We start from the raw sequence: 24,271 nt of genomic DNA, 5'->3' as shown, positions 1-24,271 counted from the left end.
GTGGCAGATGAGATGCATTCATTTCCATGTGGGGTTTGTCTCAGACCAGGAGCAGAAGACTTGAGCTCTTAACCGACATTGTTTTCATTAAAGCAACTGAAAAAGCGCTGTGGCTGGCTGCTGTCGATGCTGGACAAATGGAACACTATTTTTGCAAACTATATTTCAAATGAATTTCGAATATCTATTTTCTCTTTTTAAATTCCAATATGTCACTTGACTTTATTTTATAAGTCTATTTTGTTGCATTGTGTACAAGCCAGTAAGTTCAAGTTCTGTATTTTGTAAACATAAGATTGGAGCAATATCTTAAAATCTACATTTATCAAGAAGTTGAGTTTGTCTTGAACCGCTCCAGTGGAAACTGATTATACCTCGGCAAATATCTTTGGCTCTGATTGGTTGGAGGACTATGGAGAGATATTTGTTTCTCTCTATCAACTGAAATACCCCCAATAATGAAATACTAATGGTGTTACCAGACATTTATTCTGATGAGAACTGAGCCTGGCTTCCCCAGGCTAACAAATCATATCAAAGCAGGCTGGGACTGATACTTTACATGTGGAAATAATTTATTCTCAATTAAATTTTAAACAGCCTGGAAACTGTGGCCACTGGGGTGGTTGAAATTAGCTCTATGGATTAGTATATTTGTTTGTTTTTAAATGTATTTTTACTTATCATAAGAATCATAAGATTCCACATGTACGCTTTAGTCAGATATGTGTATCTATGACAGATGTATGTTTATCTTGCTGTTCTCTTCTCTCTTTCTTCTGTCTGGCCTTGGGCAGATGGGTCCCTCCATATGAGCTGGGTTCTGCTCAAGGTTTCTTCCTGTTAAAAGGGAGTTTTTCCTTTCCTCTGTCACCTTAGTGCTTGCTCTGGGGGGGGTTCAGGCTGTAAGTTCTATAAAGTGTCTTGAGACAATTTGTATTGTTTTACAGTCGCAGTGACACATCTACCCACTCATTCACAGAAGCACACACACATTCACACACCAGTGCCAGGCACTGGGAGCAACTCAAGGTTCAGTGCCTTGTTTAAGAACACTTCAGCATGTGGTCCGCGTACGGGGGATCGAAACGCCAGTCAAACCACTTACCCTCTGGTTCGTGGACAACCCACTCCACCTCAGACACTGTTTCCTATATTATCCTATACTGTTTCCTTTGTCTTCAGGCTTGCTCTGGGGGTTTCAGGTCGGGTTTTGTAAAGCGTCTTGAGACAATTTGTATTGTTATTGACGCTATATAAATAAAATTGAATTGAATTGAATTATACTATGTGCTGATAATATATTTTCATATTTTCTTGGATTGTCTGGGCTTCTCTAAATTCCCATTATATTTTTCTCATTTGTAATGTACAGTGCTAATGTTGCACTGAAGTGGTTTCCAAATCTTGTAGACATGAGCCAGGCCCTATGATATACTACTGATACTACTGTACAAGATATATCTTACTTTGAAATGGGCCTTGGTTTTCCTAGTTTACATTTTTTTTTCTCATATTTTAATCTTTTATTCGCAACACTACTTTGTTCCTTATCTACCTCTTTCAGGATCTTTACACAGTGGAATCTTTAATTAAGTTGGTACATCCCTGCACTGCACTGTAACTGTATGCTGAAAATATTTTTCTGTACTCACTCAGCAGTATGATGGCACACAGGAGGATGGCAATGAGGGCTCCAGTGCTGAGGCCAGGAGAGCTGCTCAGAGCCTCAGCGTTACACAGCTCCATGTTGCCTTCGCGGTCGCAGGTACACACCCTCACAGTGAGGGTCCCAGTGCTGCTCTGCATGGGGTAGTCACCATCGGTGATCACCACAGGAACCATGTAGACACTCTGGTGAAGGCGGCTGTAGCTTACTCGACGAGTCAGTATGCCAGCAGTGTTATCTGAGTTAGAGAAGGTTTTGTTGGAAGATTATTGTGACATGCCTGCAGTGCACAGTGTGTGACATTGTTGCACAGTAGAAGTGTGAAAAAAAAATCCCTTTATTACTTGGTTGCAAAGAGAAATATGAAAGCAACAAGCCAGCATGTTTCTGATATACAACTTGGGGCAAAGGATCTACAAAGCAGGGCTGGGGAACATAAGTAATGTGCTTATCTGATTGATATTGTATTGATAAAATGACTAGGTGGCTTACAGTATATAGCTTGGCATCATACAAGCAGCCAGTCACATTGGAGAAAAAAACAATGGCAATACTGTATATAAAAAAATCACAACATAAAATTCTTCTTTACAAATTATATATGCCGGATATGTATGGTTTATATGTGAAGTGCAATAGAAATCTACATTTACTTGATTTATGATGATGTACTATGACAGTTTTCTTGTTACTTGTCCACCGATGGGAATAATAAATACCGTTGTATTGCATTCTAAATGTTCCTGAATAGGTCACATAAGTTAAATGGCTTAGTTTATTGTCAGCTGTTTGTTTGAAATAGTTAATGCACTTAAATCCAACTTCAGTAATATATAGCCCTCAGTCAGGTCACCTACCTCCATTGTCTCGGACAGTGAAGTTGCTGCGGTGGGTCCCCTCAGGAGCCAGGCTGAAGAAAAACTTGTGTCCTGTTGATGGCTCATCTGCATCGACAGCACTCACTGTCTGGATCCGCTGCAAGAGACACCAAAATCCATAAATATGAATTTTCCGGTTAAGTGGTAAATGGCCTTGCTTTTATGTAGCGCTTTTCTACCTATTGGTACTCAAAGCGCTTTACAGTCACAGACACACCTACCCATTCGCTCACACAAGCACACACATTCACACACCAGTGCCACGCACTGGGAGCAACTGGGGGTTCAGTGTCTTGCTCAAGGACACTTCGGCATGTGGCACATTCCGGGGATCGACCCGCTAACCCTCTGGTTCGTGGACAACCCGCTCTACCTACTGAGCCACAGCTGCCCCCCTAAACCAACTAAATTAAGAGCTGTCAATAAATGGAAAACAACTGACTGGGTTGCAGCTTCAAGTCAGAGTGACACTACACATTAATGCCTCTCTGCCTACACTGTGCAGCTGAAAAACCAAACGGCTTGAATAATCACAATCAGAACCAATTACTTGTTTACACTGGTGTGAAATAAGCCATCAATATATCTGCTAATACAATAACTCATAATATATATAAATTTCTTCAGGGGTTTGTCCACCCATGATGGTTTTATATATGTATAACCATCATGGGAGGACAAACCCCTGCAGGGTATGTAACACCGGCAGATAACAGAAATAGCTGATATCCAGGAATCCTGCCAGTGGCTGGAAAAGGACTGACAGGCGCTAATAGTTGCAGCGCAGGAATAGACTCTAAGTACAAGATCAATAGAAGCCGAGATCTACCACATCAGGAGTGACCCTAGGTGCAGGCTGTGAAAAGACACCCCTGTGACAATCCACCACATAACATTAGGATGTAAGATGTAGCAACCAGGGCATCCATGGAAGGCCATAACCAAGTTGCTGGAATAGTATACAGGAACATCTGTACTACAAACCGTGGAAGAGGGCCAGAGTAGATGTAATCCCGAGCTATAGCAACGTCAGGAAGAAGGAACATGAGAAGTCTCAAGAAATAGCAAGCAGAGGAACTAGAAACGATATGGAAGTTGAGTGGTCCCTAAGAACAACATTAGTACTGTGCAGGACTCCTGCAGCCATGGATACAATCAGCAAGGCAGCTAAATTAAAAACCAGTGGCATGGTAATTGTCTAATTTAGACATACATTATACAACATTTAGGGGCTCTACCTCTGGCTGATTATTGAGGCGCTGTGTATTCTTGTTATTTTTTCAGTTGGTGACAGTATGTATGTAATTTTGTTTTTAAACTCCAGTCTCTTTAATTGAATGGGCGATACTAGCTAGGAGATTAAAGGCTTTAACAAAGATCAGTGCCAATAGCAGACACATGTGCACGCGCACACATACACCAACCAAATCCAAAGCCCGGGGATAGCAGCAGAGGATATCTGTTGAACAAATACTGTTGATTAACAGTGATGGACAGATGAAAGGGCGGCAGAGGAATTAAAGGATGAAAGGATGGCAGGATGACAGGGACGTAAGGAGACCAATGGCAGCAAGCCACCATACTGAAGAATGTGGAGAAGATGTTGGTTGCGTGTGTGTGGTATGAGCATAGCGTACTGTGCCTAATTTTGTTTTGTTGTGTTATATTTAACCTGTCACATATTGTGTGTGATTATCCATACAAATTTATGTTTTTATCCAATTAACTGTTGCGTGATATTAGATGCACAATATACTTGAGTGTCTGTGTGTGGATGCATTTATCTGCTTGTAAATCCCTATTTACAATGCTCTGTGTATGAAAGCTCTTGTCAGTGTACATGGCAGATTAGTATGTCAGCCAAAACAAAAGAACCCCAGCGGTCTCCAGAAACACAGCCAGTCAAGATCTCAGCTGCAAGAGAGAGAGTGTGTGTGTGTGTGTGTGTGTGTGCACTGTGTTCTCAATACGAACATTAGAGGAATCCCATACAGTGTGGTTCAGTGTACACTCAAGTACTGCACCAGACATACGTATTCTGATTTTTGACAGATAAAATATTATTAAAGAATGCAAAGTGAAAACTATCTTCTACTGCAAAAATATTTTCATTGGTTTATTATTTTGTGTAACACCCAAAAAACAAAAGATGTAAGGTTTTGTAGATATAACGCCAAGACACATTGATTCATTGATCACTGGGTCAGTGTTGGTGATGGCGGAGTCCATGCAAATGCTGTGCTCTTTGGTACATATATGGGATAACCAGCTCAGTTTAGCCTCTTGCCCTCGGTATGTTCTGTAAGTGATTCATTAAAGCACACCCCTGCACAGTAACAACAGTACCACCTGCTCTGGGCAGGCTGTGGAGCCAGCTGAAAATTTGTAGTGGAAGTCGTCCAAGTTCAGCGTTCCACACTGAAATAATGTCACAGAGCAGCCCCCTTAGGAAATAGCAGTAAAGAGCAGTTTAGCACAATAGCTGCATGTGGGTGTGTTTGTACTATAGTCATGGTTATGTAGTTATGTGTTTATTGGGGGCCTACATCACTGTCAATTTTTTAAAAAAGGTGGTTATAGTTCATCACAACCTAGTAGAGCTGTAGACTGCAATTTTTCCATTCTTCTATCTTGTTTCAGTCCATCTGGACTCTAAACTGAAAGGAGACAAAACAGGCCTGTAGGTTTTCTCTTCCTCTGTCTCATGTGTGTCTAACCACACAATATGGTAGCATGTGCATACAGCATGTGGTATTATGTACACTGCTATGATGAAAGACTTTAATTAACTGTTTTTGTAGCAGAAACACTCTCAACTACTAAAACGGTACACTCCCAATCAATACCCTCAGCTCTGTCCAGAGTTAGTGCAAGGAATTTAAATAGCAAGGAAACATTTTCGTGTCTATAAGATGATTTAAGTATTTCTTGTATGGGATTATTCAAAAATCTAATATAAGGCCTACATTTTTTCTCACAGTGCAGCCCTGTGCCGTTCCACTCTGGTTTGTCTATCTCTTCTCCCCACAAAGAGTCCCTGCTGGTTGAGGTGAAGTAGTAATTAGCAGCTTCTCTACACACTCAGCAGCCACAGTAATATTAATCAAGTGATTGCTGAAGAAATAACACATGTTAAAAAGATGATGTCATGGATTTACTGCTTTTCTATCATTCATATTTATTAATTTATTTATCTGTTGATCTATTCATTCATTCATTCGCACAGGTACAAAGGACTGCAGTGAGGCAGTTCTATCCTGTTTTCAGCTATGACCCAAAGTTAGTAAATTTATTATTAGAAATGCATTGAATTTACTGCAGACTGTCAATGCGTCCCCACTTCCTTGAATTGGCCAAACTGGCGCTATATTCTGGTCAGATTGAATGACCTGGAGGATGAGGGGAAGCAACTGTTAACTGCTTTCTTTCCGAAAGGTGAACCGAGTTTACTTGTTGTGTAACTGCATCCAATTAACGTTAACGTTGTCGTAGTCCAGAGTCAGTGGGCATTTACTGGGATGTAAATTACATCCTTACACCTTGTGTAAGGCTTTAGCAAGGCTTTATTTCTTTTTCTGCAAGCTGAAGAACAATTTTATTGAAAAATTAGATAGTTTATTTGATTTGATTCTCTGTGTACAGCTGTTGGCTCCTGTTCAAGAATAAATGTTTTTAAATCAAAATGTGTCATGGATCAAAATGCTAGTACACAAACCAGATGCAGCCTAATGTTTATAGGTGTTTGAGCACAAGTAGGCCAAATGCATCAGTTCAGGTGGTGAATGATTGTGTTTATTGATGTTTATTTATAAATAAATGCCCCAAATGTCTTTTTTTTTTTTTTTTTACTCGTGCGCTTTGTGCACTGGCATGGATAGGGGCCCACTGACATTAAGAGTGTACAGGGCCCAGAATTTGGTGCTACGCCCCTGACCCATCCACTAACATGGAGGGGGTGGAGAACTATACTGCAGCCAGACTCTAGGGGGAGCTCTACCTGCTTAGGATCTGTTCCGTCGTCCTTCCTTATACAATCTATGCTGTATACAGTATGTGTCCTTGCTGTCTCTTATTAGCATACCTGGTCGCTCAACATTTGAAAGGAAAAAAAAATAAAAAATTCTATATTCTCATTACATGCTGTATTTTCAGTTATTTCAGATAAATTGTTCTTGCATTCAACAAATGTGAAGTGATAAAGCTGTTGTACCTGGCCAGCCTTGGTTCTCTCGCAGACAAAGGTTTCGTACACAGTGGCGAATGTCGGAGCATTGTCGTTAATGTCCAGAAGACGAATGTAGACGGGGACATGGCTGCTCTGACGTGGATTATCTGGAGGACAAACAGAAAAGAATTCATGCTGAGGACAACTTAACACCCTGTTTCACTTTCACACGTTTCTACACATCTGCTCACTGTGAGCCGTTCTAAAGAAAGCTCCCACTGTGCAGCTCAGTGCCCTGCTTAAAGGTATCTTGTCAGCAGCTGATGAGGGCAAAAAATGTGAGTGTTAGACTTCCACTTTTCTCAGACATATTGTATTTCTCCACATGCTGTCTCTTTAACCTCTGAGTTCACGCATAAACATAAAACTTTCAAAAGAAAAATAAAATAGATTTGAAGATAGAATACATAAAAATTTCCCATATGTACTGTATATATATTTTTTGGTGCCCATATCCAAGTAGTTGGTGATGCAATTTTCACAGCATGTCTCAGTGCAAGCCAGGAAACCAATCAGCCTTCTATTTCACACTTGGGTCGGAGTCAAAGTGTTTGTGGTGGCTGAGGTTATTTGAAGTTAATAAAAGCTCAAACATAAAAAAAAAAAAAAAAAAAATCAATAAAAACTAAACAAACTATTTTTAAGCGATTATTTATTTATATTTTACCTTTACTACAGGCTTCAATGTTCTCTCCTCGATGATAAGAAATCATTAGCGTGCAACAAACTCCGAACACATAGCAGCATGACCCAAGACTACTTTTTCTAACGCTGAACTACAGCAACATTAATACATATAAAATGTTACAGGTCTGTCACCCCACTTTGTCAGCGTAGCCACAGCCAGTTAATGACATATTTAAAGTTATTCCCATACGCATTAGTGCAGAGTGGAAACAGTGAACAAGAATCTTAACTAGTGGTTATGTATGTTCCACAGTAATCTTTTTTCATTCAGTATTCAATTAGGACACAGGAAACTAAATGATAAGCAAAATGAAATGTGTCTCTGAGGTTCCCATGATCTTATTTTTTCCACTTTTATGTTTTGGGTGGCATCAACTTCCATCTGTGGATGGACTTAAAGCTGAAGCTAGGCATTTAACAGCATCCTTGTACATCTTTATTTTCTGCAATAATCAGTTACATTATTCTCTTCAAGATAAATCAAAGTATCCTTTGTTGCATTACATATTAAAAAAAAAATAATAATTTGTCACCTCACTGAAAAGTTATGTTCGAAAAAAGCAACATCAACCCAGTGTTATTCAGATACTCCACAAACTTAACTGCGAGAAGGTTTAGGACTGGTTGCTTGGTTGAAAATAGAAATTATAAAAATTGTTTGTCACAGTTGGTGAATTCAGCATCTGGAGGCACATTACAGAGATAAGGCACTGTTGTGTTTTTCAGTTACATTTCTATCACTGGTCTGAAGAGCACAAACTACATTATGCATCACCCCCATTTTACGATGTAGGCAGCAAAGATGTCACCGATGGATATTTCGAAACATGGACCCAATATACCTACCTGACTAGATACCACTAGAAGTGAGTGGAAACATTTTGTAATTTAGGTGAACTGACCCTTTATTCATCCCCATCCGTCTGCTGTATATCACATACTATATTATATACATACTATATATAGTAGCATAACACTAAATTTGATTCCCTCCATGATGAGTGACTGTGACTGATACACTGTGGCCGTACATGCTGCCTGGCCCCCTACATGTGTAGTCTACATCGATATATCAGGTTTGCAATTAGTCCCAGCAGCAGCTGAACTTACTGAACTCAGTGGCAATGATTGAAATATTATGCCAGGCAGTCTCCTCTCTGTCCAGGCTTTTGAGCAGGAACACAGATCCATTTCCCGGATGGACGTTGAACAGGCGGTCCATGTCAGTGCGACGGTCGATAGAGTACCTGTAACAAGGCAGACGGCGAGAGGGTGAGAAAGGGCTAAGTTAAGCCAGAGGGTGGAATGAACTACTGTAACCCTTACATCTATGTAGCCCCACCAGGGAGTCAGTGCAGCAGAGAGAATAATTGATTCCACTGTAACCATGATGGAGAAGAGCACATTGCTATAGAGCTGAGTCAAAGGTGGTGCTCTGTTGAGTTATTGTAGATATAGTTTAACTCTTTAAATCTGTAGGAGATACAATGTGAGCTCATAAACTTTTTAATACTGTGGACCTGAACCGCTCAACTGAAGCAGTTCTGCGTTCCATACGAGACTGATGGTTAAAATTTACCCCTATCCCTGCGGCCGAATGAAGTCAAAAGTTTAGTTGTTTCCATGGCAGGCTGCGATCTTTGCGAGTGCAAATAAAAAATATTGTTTGTCATAGTAACAATCTTAATCACAGCTTTTTTGCTTCTAAGTTGGGCAATGAAAATAAGTTACAGTTGCGGAATCAAAGTGAAAGAAATAACTTTCCCTGTATCAAGCATCCAGTTTAGGATGACTTGTGCTGCCATTGTTTAACCTATAAATAAATAGCAACAATGACTTATGGTTGCTGCTGAACATTAATGCTTTGATTTATGTATTTATTTTTGTGATTTTTTTCCAGCCAGGTTGTCTGTGTTCTCTTGCATTCAGTCTTTACTTAACTGGGCCAACTTTGTTTTGACAAATTGATATTGATCTTCTCGTTTCAGTCTCTGAAAGACATCAATTAAGTGGACACTAAATGAACGATCTAGGTAAGGGTAAAATAATTGCCACACTGCTAACTCTGCAGTGTTGGAAATATCTTCCATGTGGTGTTGTAAACCTAGTGTCTGAATATACCTTTGCACTAATTCTGGACATCCTCTTCCAGCCATTACCTGGACGAACACCCACCCAGAGACAAATCCAAATGTATTCTTTTAATACAGGGCTGTTTTTTTTCTTAATGTGGGCTTAATTTCATGCACACTCATATGGTTGGTGAGTGCAGTATGTCGCAAGCTAGCTACAGCCAGCCAATGCAAAAAACTAAAAAATAAAGAACACAGAAGTGCACGCAGATAATATGAGACTGAGTTGTGAAAGCTTTGCTTAGATTGACTCTAAACCAAGAAATGAGGTACAAACTTTGATCTGTAAGGCTGGGCGTAAAAGAACCGACAGCTTTGATATTCAAACAACTGGAATCGCATAATTGTCGCAGTGGAAGCTTCAGCATTCTGCCCTCTCCTCCTATTCACTCTTACTGTAGCCTGTTCAAAACATCACAGCCACTTGAAAAAAAATAAAACTTCCCACTGTCTGTGGACTGCTCACAGAGCATTCTCTATTTTTGAACTAGTTGCTGAATGCAGCTATTCACAGCTTCAAAGCACCCCATAGATAATAGAACTGAGATGCCTTTGCCTGTGTCTTTTCCGCCTGCCTGTCAAAGTGGAGGCAAACCGCTCTACAGGAACTGCATATTGTACTGTATAAGAACATCTTCACTGGATCAGGGCTAGTTTCACTACTGCATCTACTCAACGTCTAACATTAGCTATTAATTATATACCTTTCATTTATTCTTTTCCATAAAGAGATATATGTAATAATAATAATAATAATAACAATTTCCTTTGCACATATCAGCTTGATCATAATCAGAAAGCACTCAACAGTAAGATAATAGTTCACCAATACAACAGATGATACAGCCTAACACTGAAGTGCACAAACAGAAGAATAATCGGATTTGGTGTGTGTGGCCCCTTGTGACACACCATTTAAGAGCACTCCATGCTTCTATGCTTATTTTAATTGGAATATGGTCCCCATCAGACTGCCTGCTTCAAATGTTGGGTCATAATGGTCCAGTTCCTCTCCCCAACTGTGCTCTGTTCTGCCTGCCACGGCTGAAAACACCTGTCATACATACATCATGATTATTTCCATTCAACTATTCCTACAGTCCTCTGTGTTTAAACTGCGCCATTTCTGAAGTTCACGTTCGTTCGTTTTTCGTGGCTGTGTTCTATTTCGTTTTTGGCAGGGACTCAAATTGCCCTTCGAGAACGGGACGTTTTCAACTTATCTGAACAATCTCATACATCCTGATCAATGAGCGGTGCCAACAGAGCAAATTACTCAGGGCTCGAGGCCTTTTATTTTGTCAGCACCAGAAAATTCCCAGGATGTATTGATGCCGTTTGAGTAATGGACAATTACTAACAAGAGAGCAACTGAGCTCGAACTCTCCTATAACAGTAATGAATAATGAACAGTACCGCAGTGAGGCGGTGGGGTTTAAATATAGCTTGTAGGAGCAGGTTTTTGTTGGGTATGTTACTCAGCAGTTTTCCCGCAGAGCTGGATAGTCCACAGACAGCTGGGTTTATAATCTTAACAGTGATTGCTGTACCACCTGATTTTTTTTTAAACCTACTTTATATTTCTCTTGCTTCCCCTCTTTTCAAGCTGATATCAGAGCTCCTCGGAAACCTTTGGAGCACTGAGGGTCATTTGAAGTCAAAATACTATGGAGTTTTGCTGAAATTTCTAAAATAGCAGAGAAATAAATGTAGATATAAAAGCTTTCAAATATACGATCCTTGGACTGCACAAACACGCTTCCTGTTTGAACTCGAATGATTTACGTACGTATGCAAGGGTCTGTATTTGATTGACGAACACAAGGTTTAAAAAACTGTTGTAGCTTGTAATCAAACTGTAGCCTACATTGTGAACATAGTATACATCCAGACAAAGACACACTGCATTTAATTAGCAGTGCCGTTTATAGATGAGGATCATTTCGCAGCTAAACTGACTGATGCTGAGGTTTCTGACGATGCTGTTTCATGTGAATCAGTTGAACAACTTATCTATCTGGCCTCTAAACGGAGGCACTGGTAGACCAGACATGTACATATGAAACAGTCATTTCAAGGCTAATGCTGGTTGATTGTGTCCAAATGTGTGATGAGTTTTAGGCTGCTTTTAATCAGTGTGATCATCCGCTTGTGACGGTTGATCACACTAATTTACTGAACAAAGCAGGACTTTTCAGAAAATGAGCTTGCCACTAACTGAAACACCTGCCATTCAAACCTACTCATCCAAAAGTATCTGAATCCTAATCTGTGTAGGAAACTCGAATGAAATATTTACTTTTAGATGCTATCCTGACTCCTGTATTTTTTCTAAATTGGAAAATAAATGTAAGCACTGGGCGGCATAGTGACGCGGTGGTTAGCACTGATGCCTCAGAGCAAGAAGGTTCCGGGTGCAAATCCAGACCGACTGGGGCCTTCTGTAGTCCCACTGTCCAAAGACATGCTGGTTAGGTTCATTGGTGATTCTAAATAGGCGTAGGTGTGAATGTGAGTGTGAGTGGCTGTCTGTCTCTCTGTCTTAGCCAATTAATGAATGTAAACATGTATTGGGTTCTGTCTGACTAATCTACTGCAGTTCTGGCGGTGTCTGTCTGTGCAAACAAAAGCTGGATTTGACTTCTTTCAGGTCAGTGAGGCTGTAATATTTAAGAACCTTATTGATTGATTAAGTCTTAAAGTGGGATGTGTTGACTTACTTCACCATACTGCGAACTCCGTCAGGGTCCACGGCGCTAACCGAGCCCACAGCTGCGCCCACTGCAGCGTCTTCCTTCACTTCCATCAGGTAGCTGGCTTTGTCAAACAGTGGCGGCTCATCCACATCTTCCACGGCAATCCGAACTGTGGCCATGTCTTTGGAGCCCGAAGACATGAAGCGAGGGTCCATCTGGGTGTTCTGGACCTGGATCTCTACCGTGTACGATGGCTTCTTCTCATAATCCAAAGGCTAAAAATGTACAGTTAGAAATAGTGATGTTAAGCTGGTGTTAACACAGCTGGGCAAATATGCTGTATATTTTAGTTAGTATATTCAGTTAGTCACTATCTTTGTTTGCTGTTTGGTGCTAACAGTAGTGAATTTATTATACAGGCAGGCGTCATGTTTCAGGCAATGACTGGGTCAGCAACTGCATGCGTTTGCATGCTGCACATCGCCATAGTAACAGAAGACCGGGTGTCATGTAAAACATTACATTTACTTGTAATCCAGCCAGGCAATCACTGATTTAATATTACATTTAAAGGATGAAAAGTTAAACATCAAAGGCAGGATTTATGGAATTCAAAACCACATTCTTTTACTGTATCATGGCTGCTGACTGAATGATCAAAGAGCGAGAAAACCCGCACCATTAATAAAAACGTGACATGAAGCAGCTGACAGATCCAATCGGAAGACAAATGATAATGATGTTTCAAAAGTGCAAACAATTTTGATGGAATCCCTGACATCATCTGCGGCAATGTTTCACAGTTGCTGTTTCGTACAAGAACAAAGCGTCAGATACACTTGAACACTTCTACATGTGACGCTTTTCCTTTCTTGACAAAAAACGGGACATTGTCCTCATCTTGTATCCTGCTGACAGCATATATTATGCCTTTGTTGCAGTTTGCAGACTCTCTTAGGTTGTGTCAGCAAGAGGAACAAAGGGATTTTTAAATATCAATTGTGACTGTACATCAGTAAACACACACTGCGAGGACATCGTGAATCATTTCTAAAATCCAGCAGCATGAAAAGCTGCAGCCCTGTGTATTAGCGCCTGCCGCAAAGGCTTGGACTGGGGGTAGTGAAGGTAGATAAATAAGTTTAATTTGGCTTCTTTCATCTGTCAAGCATGCCTGGGCTTTGCATATTTAACAGTACATGTAAAACAGACTACGTGGGCAGGATCCTTATGAGTCAAAAATGTGGGATCTGCTGAATCACTGCTTTAGAATTAATTTGATTTAATGGTGTAAGAGAAATACCAAGATAATTCAAAGCCTTCCTCGCTTTGGAATCAGGAACGCTGTGGATTTTACAACAGATGCAGCTCATTTCTAATGTATAACAACTGGATTATTATCTGTAGCTAGTTATTTCACTCGCTTTTCTATTAAAGCATCATTTAACCTATTTAGATGTTTATCGTTGTAACTCCCGGTAATAAATATTGTTTACAGTTTTTCCCTTAAAGGAGTTTATAATCCTAGTATTCAAATTAGTGCTAGAAATGACATTAGCACTTTAAACTCCCTCTCACCTTGCTGACAGTGATGATTCCCTCCTGGGTGTCCTTGTCAGTTGAGATGTCGAACACGTCCATGCCGTCTCCGCTGACGATGGTGAAGTACATCTCAGCGTTCTTTCCAATGTCTCTGTCAGTGGCTTTAATTCTTCCAACTGGAGTGCCAGACTTGGATGACTCGGGCACTCTGAACTGGTATATACCTACAAAAACAAAACAGTGAGCTGCATAATACGGGTCACGTTATGTACACTGATATGATAAACTGTAGGGTGTTACTTAGTAGCCTAAAAATGGAATTTAAAACATACATACAAAATAGATTTTTAAATTATTTGTCCTCATCATGTCCTTAAACAAGTGATTTTCAAATCAACATTGAAGAATTATGGCTCCAGAAAATGAGACCACTGGAAATAGTCATGTCATTGTATGTATCATTTATTGTGAAAGACAGAACACATGAAGCCACAATATGAAAAGGACTCACCTAGACTACCTATCGGGATACAATAAGTGGGTCTGGTGTGTTTATCACGAGGATGCGTATCTCATTTAATTTTATATAAATGTATGATTACTGTATGAGAACACTAATTAGGATTCTGAATCTGCCATGACAGACTGATGTCATACTGTGTGGTTTCTTATGTGACCAGTGAGTACTAAATAACTTGTCAATGACATTCTGTATGGAGTATGGAGATACTGTTTACACTAACTAAATGCAAAATCCATTGAACCATATGAAATTCCTTGAATCGGAGCTTTTAAAAGCACCAGTCTGTGGGTTTAGTTTCGAACCTACAACTGTGATGTAGAGGTTTTCTCCAAGATGTGTTAGAAAGTGATAGAAAAATATTGGATTTAGTTACTAGGTTTAGTAAGAAGGTTATATTGATGCACGATTATGTGCCTTGTTTTGAAGAAAACCTATTAGCTCAAGGAGAGTGCAGGAGGCCTGCGGCCTTGGTGCCATCTCACGGAAGATACTCCCTCTTTCCAGAGAATAGATAACATGTTTGTTGATGGGCAGTATGACGTGTACTCAAGATAATCCACCACTGTGTATAAATACTGTTTCATTTTTCTGTTCTGGGAGCTCCTCTCTCATAACCTTGTGTTGTGTGAGATTCTGTGCACTGCTTGAATAAAGAAACACTGACTTCAAGATCTTCATTGCAAGAGTCTTGATTCCTTTTTTCACCTTACAGAAAGATAAGACACTATAAACCAGTCTACCCATCTTAATTTAATTGCCATCCATCCAGTGGAGGTTCCACATAAACTCAGGAAAACACAAAGAAAGTTTGTCTGTCTTGTCTCTGAAGAACATCATAAAGAAGATTAGACAGCAAGAACAAAAGTAGCATTCTCGGTCCAAAAAAAGGAGTGTAAATGCTGATGGAAACCAGACACAGCAACAATGTCTCTCCAGAGTTGCTGACGGTCATTAAAAAAAAGCATTTCAATGTATTTTTTTTTACTGAGTGTGATGCATGCTTTTGTTCTCAGGAATAAGTGCAAACACTGTGTTTCAGTCTGTTTGTTGCTGAGAAGAGATGTCCGTTGCTAAGATTTCTCTCCCTTACTGTAACATAAACACTGCCTGACCAAACAAGCTGCATGGAAAAAGCAGCTTGTTTGAGTCACCAAACAGTCCATGCGCACAAACTCACCTAAATGAATGCAAATGAGATGTCACTCTGCGATATGAACCTGAGGCAGTTTCATATCAGGACACCACTTATGCTCAGGATGTGTGTGCGCATTGGAGATGTTGTGGTGCACATGTGTACAAACCACTTGAGTGAGTAATTATATGCTGCTGAGACACAGCAGGCATCATACACCCTGGTATCTAGACACACTCAGGCTGCCACTGTTTGCTATATTTATGTGTCTGGAGCCAAAAAAAGGAATTGAGATAAAGAATGTACTCATGTGTACACACCTATTGTCAGGAACGGGGAAAACACAATGCCACTGCTGTCTTATTTAACACAAAGTCAAGTCACAGCCGCCATGAGACATGTGTCTATAGTGTACATATTCAGCTCTGAAAGTGAAAGCTGAAAGTAAGCTACCAACCACTGACTAATTAACTAACGAAGTAAACCAAACCTTGTCAAAAAAGGCATGGTTTGGGGTTATGGTGACCAGTGACAAAGCAGAGAAATACAATAGGAATAAGAGATGAGAAGATTGTATACAGCTCGACCAACGACTTCAAATGTTATTATCTCCAAATGTTACAGCTTATGAGAAAATGTTTCTCACTGATGTGTTGATCAAAGGAAAATGATTTCCTTTTGGCGCTCTACGGGTGGCAAACGTGTGACTATGGTTTGACGATAAAACGACCTCAGTAATTACCACACTCAATATTGGCACATTAACAACAGACCTTTATCACAGCAGGCACAAAATATTTGCATATATTAACAGAATATTTGCAGTTCGCACACATTTTTGAACACTAGAAGATCCAATCAACACCAAAGTGTGCTTCTTGTCAGAGACACAAAAAGCACAAATTGAACTGTCAAAGTTGTCCAATTGATATTTAAGGTATGCCGATTCACGCCAACAAGCCACTCCTGCACTTAAAATATTCTACCCTAAAAGCTGCTGAGCTGCACAGTAGATTCACTCATTATTTCTCTTGCATATACCTTTTCATTTGTTGTAACAGCATCGATATCAAATAGACACTCAACTAAATACATGAAAGAAAAACGGGAACATATTGAAACAATATAGCCACAAAAGCAAATGTCCTTTATGACCCAATACTTCTGGCAGAGCATTCATGTACACATCGCAAAACAAAATGCTGAAACAAATAAGTGGGAGTCTGGTGATGCCCTGAAGACCCCAGAGGTAAAGAGAAGAGAAGCAGATTTCATCTCCACTCAGTTTTGTTTCTGGCTGGTTGGAGATTGCGTTGCCTCTCGGCTCAGACACCGACATGCACTGATTGGAGTCCTGGCGTGAAGTGAAATGAATTGACAAGCATGCACCAAGGTGTGTGTGTTCAAGACAACTGTGTGTGTTCTACTTTTTTAAGGACCAGTTTCTGACCTCAAGATTTAGGACAGTGTTGGACTTAGCAGACAGGAAACTTACAATATATACTATTAGATGTATGTGTACATCTGTTAAGTGTGGCGACTTAAACAGAATGATAATGCAATCTGTTTAGCAGATCCTTGGGTGATCTTGTTTACACCCTGCTCTGGAGACAGACACAGTGGGTACAAAGTCCTGGCGGAAGAGAGGAGGGAAACTCTAGTACAGTGACTGTGATTGAATGAGGCAGAGACGGAGGGAAAGGAGGAAAAACAATTGTGGATTAAGGGCAGATTTAGAAAGCCAGAGTGCCAGAGAATGAAGGGAAGGAAGTTGTGCCTTTACGGCATTAGGCAAGAGTTGCTGATGAGATTGAGGCCAATGTACATTCACTTCTCTTCCACTGCTACGGCCACTGAAACACTGCTGATGCATCTACTAAATGGAGATTATTGCTTTGTTACAAAAGCTAGTGACAACAGATGTAAAGCTGTTACAATCCTCCAATCAATCAATGTAGCAATTGTAGATTGCTTCTAAAGTCACTGTCATAAGGATAAACCATAGTATTGGGGTAATGATAGTTGTTCATATTACAGTTGAGTTGGCTGGCATAATGTACGATACATGAAGAATCACACGTGTTCCAGTAAAGTGGACACTGAAATACTAGAAGACAATTTGGTCACACTGAAGTGTATGTGATATAAATGCAAGTTCCAGAACACCTAACCAAACTCACGCTATGAACGCAATCAACAATCCTGTCTCTAACGTTTCTGTTGCAACAATGGAACAACACTCATATCAGGGCCCCAAGGCAAAATTTAAATCTGAAGCCTTTGATTCTCTTTCAGTCTTTTTGCATTGTGTATTTTATGCTGTTGCCTTCAAGTACCCATCAGACGGAGAGTCGAAAGCAATTGGTACTGCTTCCGGGAATACTATAATAAAAATACATAATGTATTTTTGAAATACGAAACAGGCAAAAATTTCACCAACGGAAGTAATGAAAGAGAGACTGGTTAATAATGCAGAGGCAACTTTAAGACCCTGTCACTTATGGTTACACATCCTAATTTCCACACATCTACACTTTGGAGCCCCAAAGGGTCTTAAGCCTTGGGGTAGTTGTTTGTGTTGATCTTGAGTGTTGAACATTTATACTTAAAAGCTTTAAAAAGGAAATCCATGTTAGAGTAATTGGAAGCAAATGCTGCTTTGCTGAATCATTTGAAATGCTCCTTTAAAGACTGTTCGGGTGAAAACATTGTTGGCTGGTGTAATACGATGTGCAGCGTGGCTACCTGACATTTCTGGTTCTGTTAGCGTTTTGCTCCATTGCCAGCACTCTGGCCTGTGCAGCATTATATCTGTATTATTGGATTAGCTGTGGCTAATCTAACAAGCTTACATTACAGCACTGAAATTGGCCATAGGCTAGGTTCACTGATTAACCCCACATTTAGAAAAGCCTATAGATTAAGTTCCAATTATGAACATTAGAGGGCAAAATTGGACAGGCTAATCTGCCTTCACATGGAACCAATTTTAATTAATTAACTATTCTGGATCATAAAATATATCTGTGTGTTAGCACCAACCACTCTGGGTCTGTTGCTCTGGGAATCAGTGCCAGACTTAGAATTCAAATGATTTGTTTATTCCTCTCCTTATGCTCTTGCCAGACTCCATAGAAAAGGCCTATCCCCACACAGGTGAGGGGGAGATGGATTCATTTATATATAAAAGGAACTCTCCAGGATTTTACACATCAAGCTTACTAATCATGAGCAGTGCTGCTCAGAAAACTGTTGAATAATGAATAAATATCATCAAGGTCAACTCTGCTCAGAATTTGATCATAGTGGGCGTTTACTAGACAGAGTAATAAAAGATGCTATCAAGCTGCATTCTGAGAAATGTAGGAGACAGTGCTTTAGGAGCTTGACCCAAACTGGTGATTTAAAGTCCAGATACCATATCACAGTGTCTGTTGCCTTTGGGTTTGACCTTTCTTTTCAATTTACCTTTCCAACTTCATGGAAATGAAATACTAGATGCTGGAGAGCCCCTTTCAGAGTGTGACCATCAGTGGTGGAGGTCGTCATGCTGGCTCACTTCTCGAATTACCAACTTTTTTGTTTGGCTATACTACTGCATGTTTTTTTCTAATACATGAAAAAACACCTGTCAATTTCAAAGCTGTCAAAATAGTTAAGTTCTAACTTGTTTTAAATTTGGTTTATTAATCAAATTGCTAGTTCATTCTCGTCAAATATGACAGTTTGGTTCTTTTGTACGAAATGTTTTTTGGACTTTAAAACAGCTGTGACAGGCATTTCTGACTATTTTCTGACGTTTTGGAGACTAACTGATTCTGATAATTGTGAACAGTGACCTAAAGATTAAATAATGACTACCCATTAGCAGCAGCGTTAAGCCGCGGCTGTGCAAACTATAATTTAAGTCCTGATTCAGAGAAGGTATTATAAATGGACTGTGCTGTTGTTGAATTGAGAGAGGCCTTGAGAGAGATTGTACTTCTTGGTACAAAGCCCACATGTTTACAGTGATTACGGATTAATTAAGCTGAATTAATTGAGAAAACCTTTGAGAAGAATTCATTTTAGCAGGATTAATTCGCCTAGAATGACCCATACAGCTGGTGAAATCATTTTCCAGATAAGTAGTATTTCATAGCTACAGCAGAAAAGGCTGGACTTTGAATGGGTCCACATGCTGGGGGTGAACTATGCTCCTGCTGTGATGGACAGGATGAGTTATATAGTTAGTTAGAAACTTCATTACGTGTGCTGCTATGTGCGTAGTTCAGCAGCAGCAGCAGCAGCAGCAGCAGCAGCTTTTGGCCTCTGGCTTGTCAGTTGAGCACTAAGCCATAACAATTTTGTGAGCAAGAACTGTGAGCAGAAACAGCAATTCAAACTGAAATGTTGCTTAGTGATTGGCATACTGCGGTCCATCATTTGAATCACCTTAACAAGCAGCCGTAATCTGTGACTTTTCAGACCAAATAACCCTTATGTACCTTCAGCCTTCAAACATCTTTCATCTTATTTCACTGTTACTGACATATTACATAATTAAGGAAAATTAGACACCAGTAAAAAGACTGTACCACTTGTCCTTGTGTACATAAGACTCCTCCACATGTGGTCAGATATCGGATCTTTCACGATCGCAATGCATTCCAGGAGCATTCACATCTGTCTTTTAGGTGATCGGATCACCCTGATCGGCTCTCAGTGCAAGGTCTGAGCAGGCCCTTAGCCACTTTCACGTCCCATCATGACCACTGTCAACACAGGATTGAGGTGGAGGCAACAGCTTGCTTTTTGAAAGCAACGCTATCTTAGCAATGACTGCTCCACTTATATTTATAAGGATTAAACAAGTTTCTAAGTTACATGTAGACTATACTGTATGCGTACAAGCAGCAGTAGCTAGATTTCTGTTAGAGATTAAACACTGTGACGCTGTATAACATCATATTTTTTTAATCATTAAAAAGTAAAAAAATAAATAAATAAAAAAAATATCTAATGTTTTCTTGAGAGCCTTCCATTTAAATGTAACACCTCAATGATGCTTGAGAGGAATTTTGAATAGTGGGTTTTATGCTTCCGAACTCTATAATTAATGCATGTGTGTGACTCAGTGTTTCATCATTTGCATGCAATCTGTCCTCCCTCTTTGTCGTTGCCTTACTCTGAGTGAAGCGGGGAGGGTTGTCGTTGACATCAGTGAGGGAGATGTTAACCACAGTGGTGCCAGTGAGCCCTCCTCTTTGTCCAGCCATATCTTTGGCTTCGATCACCACTTGGTAGTGCTCCCTCTGCTCCCGGTCCATGTCACCAGGACCCAGGGCCGTCCGGATCACACCTGGAAAGAAAATGACATATGCTTATCTTTTTCAGTTCTTCCCACAATTCTATCTATTCACATCGCCTTGGGTTAATCATCAGCCATCCTTGCTGTTTTGTTGCTTTTGTCTATTTTGTACCATCTGTTACAATGATATTTTGCTTTTTTTCCAGTCAGCTTTTTTTCCAGCTTGTTATTCTTGTTCCCTACATGAATTCAGACACATCTACAGTGTCGTTTGAAGTCATTTGATCCGGCATATCCACCTTAAATCTTTTCAACTTGTGTCTGCATTTAAGAATCATATTTGTGCAAATAGTCACAGACATTCTTTGAAATAAAGATTGAATCTTATATCTGTAGATTCAGCACACAGCTGGAGTCAGAACATGTTCAGCTTAGCTTTGCATAAAGACAGGCACAATGGGGAAACTATTAACCTGGCTTTGTTGCTGACTGCTTAACACACTTTTATTTAAACCACATATAAAGACACATAAAAAGGACATGAGGGTGTTTAGAGGTTGTTGGTAAAAAACAACAGACTGAAATGTCAGAAAGTTCTTTAAATATTATTGTAATTGGGTTTTTGTGTGACTTTGGGTTGCTTTTTGTTGCATTTGGGTAATTTCCCCCAATTGAAAAGTTGTGCTATGTTAGCAGAGCCTGCCATTTCCACGCTAGGTTAATATTAAATATTCTCTTTATTTAATCACATTGATACCAGCGTCACCATTATTGTTCTTCTCATATAGATGAAGCAAGATTCCAAAATTCCTACTGCTGCTGCCTCACACAACAACAATTTAACAGGAAAACCATAACTAGATTTCAACTGTGTTCAGCTGGCACAACTACTGAACTGTGATGGCAGAGCACAACTATCCATTGGCGGTGGCTTGAACAGAAAAACAAATTAGTGTACTTGTGTTTGTAAATTTTCAGACTTGAAGAGTACCTAATTACTCTCATGCTGAAATGAGATAAATAGCAGGATTCTCTTGGCAAAGTACCAAGAGAGCGCATCAACCAGATTTATTAGAAAGTCACAGTGAGTCTCTGAAACATCAGCATAGTGATTAATGTACCAACCAAGATGGAATGTGCAGTTCTTTTACTTTAATGTGAATTTGCAGTTACTGAGGTAACAACGCCAAATCAACCACTGAAATCTTGAGGATTGCAACTTCAACTCCTAAACACGTGGCAGTTGTCCAAAATTGTTAAAATACTCCTTCAAGTACTGCATTCTAGAGGCGCTTCAGCAACAGCTTGTTGTCTTCACACTTCACATTTTCTTTTGTTGTCTCCAAAAACAGCAACAGTCTATCATTGTTGCAAAATCCACAGCCAGCAGTAATCTGACCATGGCCTGGAGTCCTCTATTTGTTAGAAACAAACAGACGAGCAGAGGGAGGGAGATTATTGCCCTGATTATCTAAATGGATGACTGACTTTTTATTTACAGAGAAAGTACATAAGATCAAGGAAGGGCTGAGCTGGGTTTTTATTGCGGCAAATATAATGGGAGAAGATAATACCATTTTCTTTTTCTTTATTCACTGCAATAGTCACACAAAAGTGCAAGATGAAGGTAGACTAAGTATGTATTTGCTTTACATTTTGGCTCAAATTGAGATATTAAGCTGCAACAAAGAATACAATCCTCCAAACTCTTGCATATCTGCTGATCCACACTGCTTACCTGAATTACGCATATAAAAATGTCCTACCTAGAGGATCTAATGAATTGAAAATAGTAAAATCAACATGGAAGAGTGAAACTAATTTGTAAATTAGAGTTTAAACACAGAACGCGTGCTAACAGTCTCTCTGCTTTGTTACTCAAGCAGAGCAGCGCAGCAGTCAACAGAGAGACACTTTGGAATAACTTTCTGTATTTTCCAGAGTCAGATGGATAGATGGCTATTCATTTAATTGCTGTACATCCTGTGCATCCTGTCCGTTTAGCCTTGCCTTGCACAAAGAACTAGCTTAAAGTAACTGCAACTTTTTCAAAAGTAGCTACCTCGGCTACTTAAGTGTTTCGGTGGTGAAGCTCTTCCTGTGGCGCTTTTCCTATGAAGTACCTACAGAGAGTGTTGACTTGAGGTCAGCATCCAATTGCTCTGTACGACGCAACATGATAGTTACAAACCTTTTGGTGGGTGGTGGTATATGTCTCAGAAATGCTGTACTAGTCAAAAATCCTATGTTGGGATAGATCCCAGAACCTTTTTAAGCTGCACTATGCTTTCTGCAGTTTGATTCACACGTTTCAGGGAAGTAATGAGACTAAAGAAGCATGCAAATTTATAGGAGATGCTTGCAGCCAGCAAGTACTTGTAGCATAGGTGAGTTTTGTACCTGTAATACTAAGCAGATTTGAAAGTGTACATACTGAGTCATGGCTCTCAATTAATGACAAGGCAGTAAAAGCCCTGACGTGCTGTGACTGGATGCCACGCTTTTAAAGGACAGCTGCGTGACTTTATTCCTTTTATGTTAATATGCATCATTTTGAAGTACTGTCAGATATACCTGTGTTTGGGTCCACGGAGAAGTATGGGTGTCCCTGGCTGATGCTGTAGACCAATTTGGCACTGCTCCCATACATACTGTCATCAGCATCTGTAGCTGTGACCTGGATGACTGATGTACCTGAAAGAGTCACATTAACATACACATGACAAATCTCAAACGAAAACAATGTAGAAAACATTATACTGGGAATGACAGAGTGCAGTGAGAATCGTGCTTACCAATATCAGACCTCTCAGGCACAGTACCAGTGTAAACTTCTTTGCTGAAGTGGGGCTCATTGTCGTTGATGTCATGGAGTTTGACGGTGAACTCAGTCTCTGGCTCCAGTTTTTGACCCGTCCGTTTGTTGACAACTGTGGCTCTGAGGATGTAGAAGGACTTCTCCTCACGATCCAGGCGGCGAGTGGCATGCAGGTCGCCATTGTTCTCATCAATGACAAAGATGGTGCCAGCCCCCTCGCCTGAGAGAACGTACTTGACTAAGCCATTGCCATGGTCCTGGTCCGACTGGAGCTGCAGATGGAGACACATATTTAACATCCTGAACATTTAACAGCTACATAACAAACTTCAGTACTGTATCAGACTTTTAGAAAATGTAGTACCTTCACTTATAAACTCACAAACTAGTAATCTCGTTCCATTTGTTCCCTTTTTCTTGCATTACCAAATATTCACTGTGAATCTGGTGATATACATGTGGGTGCAATGGATGTCATACTCCTTGACTAACACACGCCACAGTTTATTTTGACTCAATCCCACATACACCATCCTGCGGCCCCATATACTCAACAGTGCAACGAATTACTGTGAAAACAGACCCTAGAAAATACTCCATTTCCTACAGGTTGAGGAACAATTAATGACTCTTTAAAAAATGGAAAAAGATTTGTATCTTCAGCTGGATCTATGGCAT

The 24,271-nt window shown here is 40.0% G+C and overlaps 1 protein-coding gene across 1 annotated transcript in view; it reads right to left on the bottom strand.

Annotated features, from left to right (window-relative positions):
* cdh6 (cadherin 6) overlaps positions 1 to 24,271 on the bottom strand; it is a 69,407-nt gene that overhangs the window by 6,981 nt on the left and 38,155 nt on the right. The window contains exons 3-11 of the mRNA XM_084547389.1: positions 23,571 to 23,865; positions 23,350 to 23,469; positions 20,653 to 20,826; positions 13,866 to 14,053; positions 12,312 to 12,562; positions 8,570 to 8,706; positions 6,758 to 6,879; positions 2,527 to 2,644; positions 1,656 to 1,907 (exon numbers count right to left, since the gene is read on the bottom strand). Of these exons, the coding sequence (XP_084403515.1) occupies positions 1,656 to 1,907; positions 2,527 to 2,644; positions 6,758 to 6,879; positions 8,570 to 8,706; positions 12,312 to 12,562; positions 13,866 to 14,053; positions 20,653 to 20,826; positions 23,350 to 23,469; positions 23,571 to 23,865 (1,657 nt within the window). The remainder of the gene's footprint in view (positions 1 to 1,655; positions 1,908 to 2,526; positions 2,645 to 6,757; positions 6,880 to 8,569; positions 8,707 to 12,311; positions 12,563 to 13,865; positions 14,054 to 20,652; positions 20,827 to 23,349; positions 23,470 to 23,570; positions 23,866 to 24,271) is intronic.

This window comes from Chelon labrosus, assembly GCF_963514085.1.
Source record: "Chelon labrosus genome assembly, chromosome: 6".
Lineage (NCBI taxonomy): Eukaryota > Metazoa > Chordata > Actinopteri > Mugiliformes > Mugilidae > Chelon > Chelon labrosus.
This window is presented reverse-complemented; position numbering and strand designations above follow the sequence as displayed.